The 12160-nt window shown below is 39.3% G+C and overlaps 2 protein-coding genes across 5 annotated transcripts; one reads left to right on the top strand and one right to left on the bottom strand.

Moving 5' to 3' along the window:
* Nucleotides 1-601: 601 nt before the first annotated feature.
* Nucleotides 602-7239, top strand: LOC105698581 (E3 ubiquitin-protein ligase UHRF1). 2 transcript variants are annotated; one of them, XM_012422947.2, is made up of 8 exons: nt 602-840; nt 2481-3067; nt 3332-3689; nt 3915-4103; nt 4334-4490; nt 4598-4796; nt 5068-5490; nt 5789-7239. In XM_012422947.2, exons 1-8 carry the CDS (start codon nt 757-759, stop codon nt 6006-6008), a joined length of 2217 nt encoding a protein of 738 aa, XP_012278370.1. In that variant the 5' UTR covers nt 602-756; the 3' UTR covers nt 6009-7239. The 2 variants fall into 2 exon arrangements, with proteins under 2 accessions (XP_012278370.1, XP_012278380.1); XM_012422957.2 differs by lacking the exon at nt 602-840 and adding an exon at nt 2158-2225.
* A 66-nt stretch (nt 7240-7305) lies between these two features.
* Nucleotides 7306-8870, bottom strand: LOC105698589 (protein CutA homolog). 3 transcript variants are annotated; one of them, XM_012422983.2, is made up of 7 exons: nt 8735-8870; nt 8465-8579; nt 8300-8359; nt 8135-8180; nt 7817-7866; nt 7706-7748; nt 7306-7553 (listed from the first exon to the last, which is right to left on the bottom strand). In XM_012422983.2, the coding sequence occupies exons 2-7, from the start codon at nt 8539-8541 to the stop codon at nt 7458-7460; spliced, it is 372 nt and encodes a 123-aa protein (XP_012278406.1). In that variant the 5' UTR covers nt 8542-8579; nt 8735-8870; the 3' UTR covers nt 7306-7457. The 3 variants fall into 3 exon arrangements, with proteins under 3 accessions (XP_012278406.1, XP_012278399.1, XP_012278392.1); XM_012422976.2 differs by having other exon boundaries at nt 8662-8806; XM_012422969.2 differs by lacking the exon at nt 8735-8870 and having other exon boundaries at nt 8465-8718.
* Nucleotides 8871-12160: the final 3290 nt, after the last annotated feature.

The raw sequence follows: 12160 nt of genomic DNA, 5'->3' as shown, positions 1-12160 counted from the left end.
TAGTAAATTCTCTTTCTTCTAACGAAAACGAGTCTGAGGCATCACGTAATGCCTTTCTTCTTCTAATAAGATTGTTATTACGTCTCCGAATACGATTGTTGCAAAAAATCAAAACACCCAGGTTTTCCATTTTGAATTTCGGTGTCAATCCGTCGAAGATGGCGTTCGCGGTGCTTATTTTTTTATCTCTTCTTGTATGCTTCACCATTTCGCTTAAAAATTTGTGTCGAACCAATTCATACGAATGGTCTCGCATTTTCACCACCGAAAACGTTCCGTAATGCCGCGAGCTACTCATTTTTCACATTTTCGCTCAATTTGCTTTAGGTAATAGACTCCCTAAAAATCGTTACGCCTCCCTTGGGGGCAAAAACGATGAAAGTGACGTTCAAAACCAGAGGGCAGCACAGGATGCGATTGCGCGACCCTGCTCGTTCGCAATCTCCCAACTCATCTCTGTATACATGGTCTAAGATGAATCGCGCCGACGGCGCTACCAGGCGGGACTCTTTAAAAGCTTCCCGAGCACGCGGCTTTCCCGCCAAATCCGCCATCTTGCCGAATGCTAACAAGTGGTACTGTGCTGGTGTTCGCAGTGTTGGAGCGGCGGCCGGTGGGTGAAGAACTGTACTGCTCCTGTCATCGTGTAGCCAGGTATTCGAATGCAGTTTTCTTTGTGAAAGGAAAAGGTGCTGATTTTATGAGCTGACTCTAGCTGCGATTTCATAACCACCGATCGAGATAACATCGGGAAAAATGTACGTTAAAGTGCGGACTATCGATGGAAAGCAGGAAGTGGTGTTAACCATTTCCAAGCTGACCACTGTCGAGGATTTCAAGGTAAATTAACAGGATTGTTAAATAATTTTAATAAGATTTCCCTTGATTCTCCCCGTAATAGCCTTTCCTCGTTCACTTTATGCCGACTTGTCTCAAAATTTGCTCGACTATCGTCCATCTACTCTGAAGGGAGAGAACAAAGAAAGCATAGCATCTGCCCTGAGACCCTTATTGTGTTTCTGGGAACTCTCTTGGGGAAGAACGGAGGGGGCAAGCCCAGTTTGTCCAGGTGATGTTCAAATCGAGCCTCCGACTTTGGAGAGAAAACGATTTACATGGATTACTGTTAGAAAACTGCCCTAATTGTAAATGCGTTCTTGCGAGATGCTTTGAAATGGCAAAACGTGCACGCTACGTACATGTAAAAGACGCAGCTTAATATTAAGCACATGTGTATTACGCTAAATTCATCTCTTTCATCATTACGTACATTTGTTTAATATTATTGCTATGCGGCTGTTTTGCTTATCCATTGCAAGATTTTAACTCTGAAATTTTGCGATATCGTAATGGATGCCATGGGTGCGAGATACGTTAAAATGGCGAAGCGTCTTCTCACGTAAAAGATTTATTCCCGGTAGAATTTAGCAGAAATAATGATTTTTACATTCTTATTTTGTGCTATCCTCCTATTTATTTATTGTGAGCTATAAAATGCCAGGTTTAAGAAAGAAATTCGATCAAAATGGAGTAAAAAGCTCTGTGCGTGCAAATGTCATGGATGCGAGAGCGTTTTATTAAGATCTGGAAGAATGGCGGACGGAAGTGATACTCTAAAGTATGTAGAGTTAATATAGTTCGAAGTGGTTAAGTTAGGTACTCTTGTAGATTAATTGAAACAAACAATTTTCGATCGAGAAGTATTTTTCAGCGTTCCATTAATATAAATGATTTATTTCTAATGCACTAGCAAACGTCTCGAGGTAGCAATGGACACCAGATTCTTCGAGTAGTTAACATGGCGTGACTTGACGGAAACATAAAAACTGCCATCTATCGATAGCCGTTTCAAAGCTGATATTTATTGGCCTTTCCGTAAAATGGTTCATTCTTAATTAATGGATATTGATTATCGATGAATGTAAATGTTTATGAACCGGACAAAAGAAAACCGGTTACGTTAAAAGCTTTAAAACGGTGGAACGTGGCAAATGAGTAGAAACCGAATGCCGCCATCTTTGTAGAGGCACAACGTTCATATAATTACCTTGGATAATTTTGATGTACGATGTAGAGTTATTTATACTGATATTTTGGGGAGAGAAACAATTATTTGTCCCATTAATATAATTTCAGTCAAAATATGTACAGGAGAATAAGATTCCGATACAAAAGAGTACATGTATACACATAGTTATTTTCCATGCGATATATAATTAATCTTAGTAAGTCAAATTATATTTTTTGAACTGTAAATTAATGGAAAATTCTTTAATTCACTGTACATATTGAACAACTCTGTGTACAATCATTGTAACATTAATTCATTTATTACATTCAATTTATATTGTAATTTTTAACCATGCTATTACAAATCCATATGTAATAGTGCTGGTTAACAACGGTATGGTCATAGTCATTTTTACAATAATGATACTTGATATTTCTTCTTGATTTTCTCAATTTTAATTTTTTTCCAGTTAGAGGTGCAAAAGGAGATGTCGGTGAAGCCAGATCTGCAGAGACTTTTTTATCGAGGCAAACAGCTGGAGAATGGATACAAACTCTTTGATTACAATGTTAACTTGAACGAAGTGATCCAGCTCATGGTGAAAGCAAAAACAGATGAGAAGCCAAAGGAAGAGATCATTCCTGCAGCAGATCCCATCAAAGAAGAAAAGAAAAAGGAAAGTAACGAAGAGGAGCTGATCGAAGCGGAGAGTCTTTACTACAGAGTAGGCGATTGCATTGATTGTATCGATATAGCTTACGGAGCCTGGTTTGAAGCTAGAATTATCAAAATCTTTAAACGTGCTGGTAGTTTAATTTATGGTCTCAAGTGGGAATTTGAAGATGCTGATGAGGAGTTTGATGTAGCCGAACAATTTATTAGGCCTCGTGCTCGACGGCTGCTAAACTTCAATGAACTCGAAATTGGGCAGAAAGTTATGGTCAATCACAACGTGGAGGAACCCAAAAAGAATGGCTTTTGGTACGATCTTCTTATCACGAAGATTCACAAAAATAAAGCAAACGAAGAGCTGACTGGCACGTTATATGTTGGAAGGTAAGCATCTGATCAGAAAATAAACTTATCTCTTACCTTGAAATTGTAATTAAATGCTCTAAACTATTAAGCACAATATTTAACACCTATATACTGTTCATTTATACAGTTAATAAAAATCTTTGATTGTAGTTTTATTTCTTATAATACAGTTTTCCGGTTGTTTTACATTTTTATCTACTTCTGTGAATTATTTATTCACAAGAGACCTAATTAACGAAGAAGTGCATATGGATTAATTAAGTACTTATTGTTATTTTGCAGGAATCATTTACTAATAGAGAATTGTAAAGTTAAACCAAAGGGAGAAGTGTTTGCCATAGAGGAGCCAAAGCTTCTAGAGGATTGTACAGCGAAGGATTTGGAATTGTTAAGACAAAACAGTACAAAGAGAAGGGTTGCGGTGCTCTGTACAACTTGCATGGACAATACTCGAAGGAAATGCAGGGACTGCGGATGCAGAGTTTGCGCTGGCAAGGAGGATGCTCATCATCTTTTGCTTTGCGATGAATGCAACTCTGCGTACCATCTTCGTTGCCTCGATCCTCCACTTGAAAGTATTCCTACGGAGGATGATTGGTATTGTCCGGAGTGTAAAAATGACGAAAATGAAATAGTAAAGGTGAGCTTCATAATTTAATAGTATCATCCCATAAAATAATTTGGTGTTAACATTTTTGTACAATTTTGAAAGAATTAATAATGTACATGCGTTTACTTGCCTTTAGCATATAATTATTAAGATGATGTGAAAGTGACGTCAGAGTTCTCGTTCATGAAACATTTCATCAAACTAATACTTTAAATATCCTAAGTTAAAATGTAGAACTGTGATTGCGCTTTTTAGGCTGGGGACAAATTAAAACAAACCAAGAAGAAGACGAAAACTACTCTCGGGGAGAGTAAAGACAAGAGGGATTGGGGTAAAGGTATGGCTTGCGTAGGTAGGACGAAGGAATGTACTCTAGTCCCACCGAACCATCGTGGTCCAATACCTGGAGTTGAGGTTGGAATGTGTTGGATGTTTCGTCTGCAGGTAATTAGTGTTTTAATATAATTTTCAGATATTTTATAATTTCAGTGGTTAACGAGAACTTCACAATGTTCCGAAAGAAGGTTCGGTGTATTAAAAATTATTCTGAATACGACATTGAACTAATGATGTTTTTTTTATATATATAAAATAGTATGAGTTGGTAGTTTTTATTGGATATTTTTAATACGTACAGAGGATGGGGAAAAGTCAAATTTTATTTTATGTTACAGGTCTCCGAAGCAGGAGTACACAGACCACATGTAGCCGGAATACATGGCAGAGAGACTGATTGTGCTTATTCGATAGTACTATCAGGTGGTTACGAAGATGACATCGATAATGGTGATGAATTTATGTACACTGGCTCAGGAGGACGAGATTTGTCAGGTACTTTCGATCAATTATTTCTAATGTAATAATTTACTGTCTTTAAATATATATGTGCAGACACTTTGAAAATCACGTTGTTTATAATAATTGAATTATTTCTTAAGGAAACAAGAGGACAGCTGAGCAAAGCTGTGATCAGACGTTGACTCGTATGAACAAAGCTTTGGCTCAAAATTGCAACGCAAAGTTGAACAGCGTCAATGGTGCAACTGCTACAAATTGGAGAGGTGGTATTCCTGTCAGAGTTGTTCGTAACTACAAGCTAGCAAAGCATAGTAAATACGCACCGAAAGAAGGAAATCGGTAAGATTTTCACTTTCTTCCTGCCATATTTGAAGCATTTTCGTACTCAATATATTTTTGCCTTACATTTACGTTCCAAATCATTTATCTTCTAGAAATTAATGGAACGTAAGCAACTATACATATTATTTTTGTAAATCATTGGCCTTCGCTAGAAATTAATTGAAGTATCATCCAAATTGTTTTTGTATATAATACTTATCTTGATCCCACTTGAATCGATACTTGATATCTATATTTGAAATGAATCGATCACCTTAATGAATTGCAGATATGACGGAATATACAAAGTAGTGAAATACTTCCCGGAACGTGGAAAGAGTGGCTTCAGCGTTTGGCGTTATCTGCTTCGAAGAGATGATCCAGCTCCTGCACCTTGGACAGCAGAAGGCAAGAAAAGGATAGCTTCACTCGACTTGGAGATGATGTATCCGGATGGATTCCTCGAAGCAAAAGAACAAAATAAATCCACTCAACCAGGAAATAAACGGAGCGCATTGAGGGAAAAGAGCAATTCTCCGAGAGGTAGGAAGGCATCTCCACCGAAAAAGAAGCAAAAAAGGGAAGGTTACCAGCTGGATGATAAATTGTCGCAATTCATTGAAGAAGACCAAAGCAATGCGAAACTTTGGGAAGAATGTGCCATTGCTTTGCCGGACGGGAAGGCTGCATATTTGCAGCGAGTCTCTGAAAGGTTAGATTTCCTTGCTCTTTTTCATTTTTCCTTTCTATTAGGAATTACTTATAACTTGGTTGTACTACCAACTGCATAAACGGAGTGTTCTATAAATTTAGAGCAGTTTACAAACCTTGGGATCCTTTAACTTGAAAACCAGAATTGTCGAGTACTTTTTTTTAAAAGAATTCGTAATACGTTCTGCTCTTTTTTTTTTTTAATTATTGAAACGTAAAGAAAAATAAAAATGTCTTTTGAGGATATATGAGATACATATAGTATGGAAGTTAAATATTTTGAATTTTTGTGTTTCAAGGTTTCAGTGCGTCTGCTGCCAAGAAATAGTGTTCCGTCCTGTAACGACACCATGTGCTCACAATATTTGTTTGAGTTGCCTGAAGCGCAGCTTTGTAGCTGAAGTTTATACCTGTCCAGCCTGTCGTCATGCTCTTGACAAAGATTGCGAGGTGCAAGTTAACGAGCCACTCTCTTCTGCCTTGCTCCTTCTCTACCCTGGCTACGAGGCCGGTAGATAACTCGAGCTTCCACTCATTCTTTGCCCTATACACACTTAATTATTATTAATTACTAGTGATTATTACACCATTAAGGCTCGTTAAAGCCGAGTGTCACAATTCTGACAGGTCTATCTTGATAGTTCAAATTATCACCCGATGAATGCCAAACCATCAATTGAGTCCATTCATCGGTGGCAGTATTCTTTTACGGTCCGGAGTAATATTGTTAATGTTTTACAGCGTCTAGATGAATGATTGCAACGATATTATCGGTGCAGGTAATTTATTAGTAGTGTTTGCAATTACGATAGGTTATGTTAGAACGATGATCAGTTCGGGGTGAGAAGTTTTACCTGTCCGATATACTTTGTTGTGCCATGTTATTATCCTCCGTTTTGATACTATTTTAAGGTTTTCAATCGAGGTTTATCTGTTTGCGTAAACAATTGATTCTGCGAACGGACAAATTAATTCCTTGTAATATATATTTGACTTGATGTTGATAATGTGGCACAGAATTATCAGAAGAGAATGTCTGTTTCTGTAACGACGGTGTCTCATTTTTTTTCTTTTTATTAACCCCCTTTCCTGATGTTTGTAGGACGTCAGAATATGAGGAAAAAATTTCACTCTGCATTCTTCCATTCCATTTTAACGTTTCATTTGAACACGATGTTGAAAGAGTTGAAATAAATTAGTTTCCATATTTTGGAGGTTTTTCTCTAGCATTTATGTAGTACAAAAAGTATAGGAATAGGGCTGTAGACTTGTCATATTCTTTGACAGCCTTCTAACAATATTGTTAAAGCTGAGAAGTAGGTTAGTTCATATTTTTCCTCAGTTTTGCAATGATTCCATTTAAAGGGAATGTTAGAAATGTTTCCGGAACTTTTATGTAATTTTCTGACAACGGTCACTCCAGAATCAATTAATCATTGGATCGTGTTGCTCTTTTATAGTAAAAGTAGTTTAATTTAAGTAGAATAAAGCATTTCTACCTTTATTTATATTTTTTACATTTTCCGTTATAGTGAAAAATGTTACAGCAATGCTCAACGAGGGTTTTTCTTTATTCCATCTTTTGCGGCAGAAAAAACCTGATCAGTGTACGAGGAAATAGTAGTTATTTCTAGCATTAGATTTATACAATGTTAGTTATACAGTTTTACAAGTATTAGGTGGATAAATTTATCGATTACATTTATATAAATCTACTCATTTCTGAAATAAAGTATTAAAAGTAACAGTATATCTAAATTCATCGATACTTTCATTCTCGTTTAAAGAAAAAATAACTATTCAGAGGAAGGGAAACATCAAGTAAGTGTCATGTATTTCATCCCAAAGAACAGTACAAACAAATCAATGTTTTGTTGAAATGGTAATAGAAGGAAATTATGTAAATGGTCTAGAATATCACAAGAAAATGTAGCTTTAAAGCGACATTATAGGAAACGGAATTTCCATTTAAGAATTGGCTTTCTCTGTCTGCTGATCTGATTTCTTAATCGGTGGTACAACTTCTCCGATCCACTTAAGGTAGTCGGCATTACCGTTCTGGATCTAGATAGTAACGAATTAATAAATTTAATTGAATGAATATCATAAGATAATTAAATATAAAACATGATTGCAACATTTTTTTTATTTAAAATGGTACAAGAATGTAAGAAATTATTTAATTTTATACTACTTCTAATTCTACTTTTACTTACTGGTAACGAGATGACTTCGCAGACCTTATATGGATGTATTTCTCTGCAAACCGAATAATGGTTATCGGAGTTGCTCTTAATTCTTAATTTCATAGAGTTTTGGACACTTACTTAACAAATTTCGTTAATGCATCAACTACTTCAGTTCTGGATTTGATCATCTACAATCATAACGCATGAATAGAAATTTAAATAGCAATTATTTAGGAATTTCAAACTTATATGAACGTAACATTTTCTTGGCATTTAGATCTTAACAAAAATTTCTGTAACCCGTGAAATACCGTTTCTTTGCTAAAACTACTGTCGTTAATAAGAACTTTCATTCTATATCCTTTGACTTTCAGGGATAATAGTAAACGTACTTAATATAATTTTATGGGTTCAATATTTAGCAGCAATTAATTCTAAAGAATACAACCAGCTTACCAGAAGTTGTTCACTGTTCTCTTCTATCTTGTCTTCCCACTCGTATCTACAATTAGTAAATACGAATTTTACAAAACAATATGACAAGTATACCTTACAATTATTAAATAATAAAGCTAGGTTCGTACTGATACTACACGATTGAAACTGCAAACATAGACCTACATGGATATGATTTGAGGAATAATGTTGACACACGCAGCCAATTTATTTGTCACCAAACCTCTGAAAGTTGAACGTTGTTATCCAGAGTAAGATAAAAACATATTGAATGGAATCCGATGACTGTTACTGTTTCTATTGTTATGAAGAAAATTGTAAACAACTTACTGTGCGATATTTCGAGACACCTCGACATTTGGTGTAGTTACATATACCACGGAATAAGTGCCAGCAAAGTCAGTCATCGTTCTATTTCCCTGTACGCAGAGAAATCTGGAGGCTCCTAGAAATGTTAATAACTTTAGTATCGATTTCCCCAACATTTGCAAGTATTTCTTGTAAGTTGATGCGATGTTTCAAGTTACTTATCGATTGGTACTCCGAAAGTAAACTAAGATAACCTGTGGTATAGCATAACCTAACATGAGATTACCTAACCTTCAAAAAGTTCGTTCGAAACATGTAAGAATATGTGGCCAGAGCTCAAAGTCCCATCTTAGACCAAGTAAAATACCCCAGGAAATTTACGTGGTGCTCTACTGGTCGTCAGGTTGGCCGGCTGCAAAGAATTCAGGGGATCTATTATGTAAAGCCAGAGATGAGCAAATTGAGCGAAAATGTGAAAAATAAGTAGCTCACGGTATTACGGAACATTTATAGTGGTGAAAATGCGAAAACATGTACATATGAATCATGAACACATATGAATTGGTTCGGCGGCGCAACGAATTTCTGGTAGGGACTCGCGCACTCGCGATGGCTGTGCCATCTACCAGTTGCCGTTGGCGGCTCACGTATTCGCGATGGTAATACCATGCGGCAGTTGACGGTGGTGGCTTACTATTATGGCAATTTATGGGAAGGATCGAGCGACCGCGTCCTGTGTGACCTCCGGCGGAGGACGCAGACGGCTAAGCACTTGCTACCTGTTACAATTCTGGGCAGCCCGAGAACCGGCTGAAAAGGTGATGAACTCCTCACAAAAACTCCAAACTCTGTATCCCCTCCGAAAAAAATCGACCAATCATGGTCCTTTATCGGGCCGATGACGTCGTCCAATCACGGAGTCGGGTCACGGCCGGGGATTGCGGCCCGGCCGGCGGATCGCCAGTTGCCCCTGAAAATTTGCCGCGAGAAGACGTCGTTAAAAATTAAGAAAATGGCGGGGGGCACGAGGGCAGCGGAAGCGGATACAAAGGTGGAATACAGTGATTACTGTGATAATATCGTTCAATGGAGCAAGAGGAAGAGGAAGCGAAGGCAGCGTATCCAGCGTATCCAGCAAATGCAGCGAATGCAGTGAATGCAGCGAAAGCAGTGGAAGCGGATACGAAGGTGGAATGCAGCCAGAGCCAACGTCGAAGGGAGGCAGATGGAGAGGAGGCCAGAAACCCCAGGTCTCTGCGGAGGGATCTCCTGGGGGAGTACCGCCAGAAAAAGACGGATCGTCCCGTTGGTAAGTCTCAACGTTTCCTTCCTCCGATCCCTTCATGTCGCAGGACGAAAGGTCCGTACCGGCACGGGGATCGGTTGTATGTTTACATTTTGATTCGAGGGACCGCGAGCCGTCGAGACGATCTCTCGCCGACTCGCGAGTGGTCGTGTTGATTTTCTATGTTTTTCATGTGCTCTTTTAGAGTAGGAATAGATTTCTCCCGGGTCCGCGGTAATTTTCCGATCGCGATGCTTAATCGAGCGCCGGGAAGTCGGATGACCCTCCGACTTCGAGGCCGCCGGTTCCGCGGAATTTCTACGAATAATTGAATAAAAAAAATAAAAAAAGATTTGGGAGAAGTGACTCGCGAGGAGTTGAATTCGAATCGAGGTGGCACTTCGATGTGCCTGCGCCTTAGAGTCGCCGCCTCGATGAAGGAGTCAACTTCAGGGATTGCAGGTTTTTTCGGCCAAGCCTTCCACTACCCTGGGGCCGTAGTGCGTGCTGGGCTTGGCCTTTCTTTCTTGGAAAAATCAGAGTAGAGTCGGTAGCTCGTTTCTACGATGTATAAATTAATCAGCTTAGGATTTTTTCAGCCTCTACGACGGTAGGTGCCTTTTCTTGTGGCCGCGTTCTTTGCTGGCCCCCACCCTTCGTCTCCTCCAGGAGCGAGTCGATCGGGTCGGGGCCAGGAGACGCGGTAAACCGAAACTTCGCGAACACCTTCGAATGCCATCCGCGTTTCGATTCCGTGAACGAGTTTAATTTTTCTTACATTCAATTGGCGATGGCAATCGGAATGTATGAGTGTGAGAACTGAGCTCGGGGGTCGGAGGCATCCCGGGATGCTGTCCCTAGGATTAGGCTTTTTGTCCCCGGGCGGAATGAGAGAGAACCGTGGAGTGAGTGTGTTGGAACGAATGTGTTTTTTCTTTTAGATATAGCTAGGGAGGTAGGTCAATTGTCTTGAGTGAATGTTTAGATGTAAGCAGGCAGGGCCAGGGCGGGATCTCTTCCTGGGGGTTTGGGAGGAGATCCTGAACCTGGGGTAATTTTCCATCGTCCGCGCTTCCGGAAGCGCGGAGGATGTCCACCCTGTAATATATCCGCGATGGTATTAATTTTCTTTCAGGAATAAATTTAATTAGACCGCGCTTGGGAATCGAATAAATGTGCAATACGCTCGGACTGCGCATCCTCGGATCGCAGGTCGTCGTTTTGCTAGCTTTTGAATCTGCTCGCGGAGTAATTCTTTTCTTTTTTTTTTTCAAATTCGAAAAATCAGGGGATTGCCAAGCGTTCGAGACGTAGGGGGCTCTGCCCGAAGAGACTACAAGTGTCGAAGAGGCTATATGCCGAAGCGGCCCCTTAAGAAGAGGGCAACTACGATGGCCTTCCATTCTTTGGATGGAACGAATGGACAGTCATCCATTTTTTTCGCCACGTTGTCCCTCATTTTTTGTATATCCTTCTGTCTGGATTGACGGGGAGAGACGGTGAACTATCGTTTTCATGAAATTTTCTCGAGTCTGCATTTAAGTAAAATAAATATATTAGAGTTTTGTCACGCCAAGTAATGTATAATTGAATACATTTTTACTGGGTCAATTATACGAGATTGATGCCCTACGAAATATTCTTGACTTTAATGGTAACTTTAGTAAGTTATTAACTCTTGTATCACCGTCTCTTTCTCGCTTTCCCAATGGTTTCGTTTGTGCTTTTGTGTTCCCTTTCAGCGTTAGGTGGGCCACTTCGGAGAATCTGGCGACTTCCTGGTGTTTCTTCAATGTTCCGTTTTACCTGTACTTTTGTGCCACTTTGCAGGTTTAGGTGGATCACCTGGAAGAAGCCATTTTTGGTAAAATCATCATGGGCAGTTAATCGAAATCGAGCTTGCTGCACTTGTTGGTAGAAGATGTTAAAATATGTTAAAGGATGTTTGTGAATTTTTTTCGCGATGCGAATCGCGTCCACGGTAGCTTGATGGGGAAGGTTGTCGGTTTAAATTGATCTCTCGAGCTAGTGGCTGGGATTTTTTTCGGAGGAGATACAGGGTTTTGGAGTTTTTCTGAGGAGTTCATCGCTTTTTCAGCTTGGTGGGGAAGGTTGTTCGGTTTAAATTGATCTCTCGAGCTAGTGGCTGGGATTTTTTTCAGAGGAGATACAGGGTTTTGGAGTTTTTCTGAGGAGTTCATCACTTTTTCAGCTTGGTGGGGAAGGTTGTTCTGCTTAAATTGATCTCTCGAGCTAGTAGCTGGGATTTTTTTCGGAGGAGATACAGGGTTTTTGAGTTTTTGTAAGGAGTTCATCGCTTTTTCAGTTGTTGCTTTTTTAGAGTTGGGAGATTGCCATAATGGTAAGCCACCAAACTTCGAAAACACCGAATGGTATTAGGATCTGGGCTTCTATGGGACTTCTGAATTGTT

This window comes from Orussus abietinus, unplaced genomic scaffold (assembly GCF_000612105.2).
Source record: "Orussus abietinus isolate OABI.00-Male unplaced genomic scaffold, Oabi_2.0 scaffold13, whole genome shotgun sequence".
NCBI classification, from domain to species: Eukaryota; Metazoa; Arthropoda; class Insecta; order Hymenoptera; family Orussidae; genus Orussus; species Orussus abietinus.
This window is presented reverse-complemented; position numbering and strand designations above follow the sequence as displayed.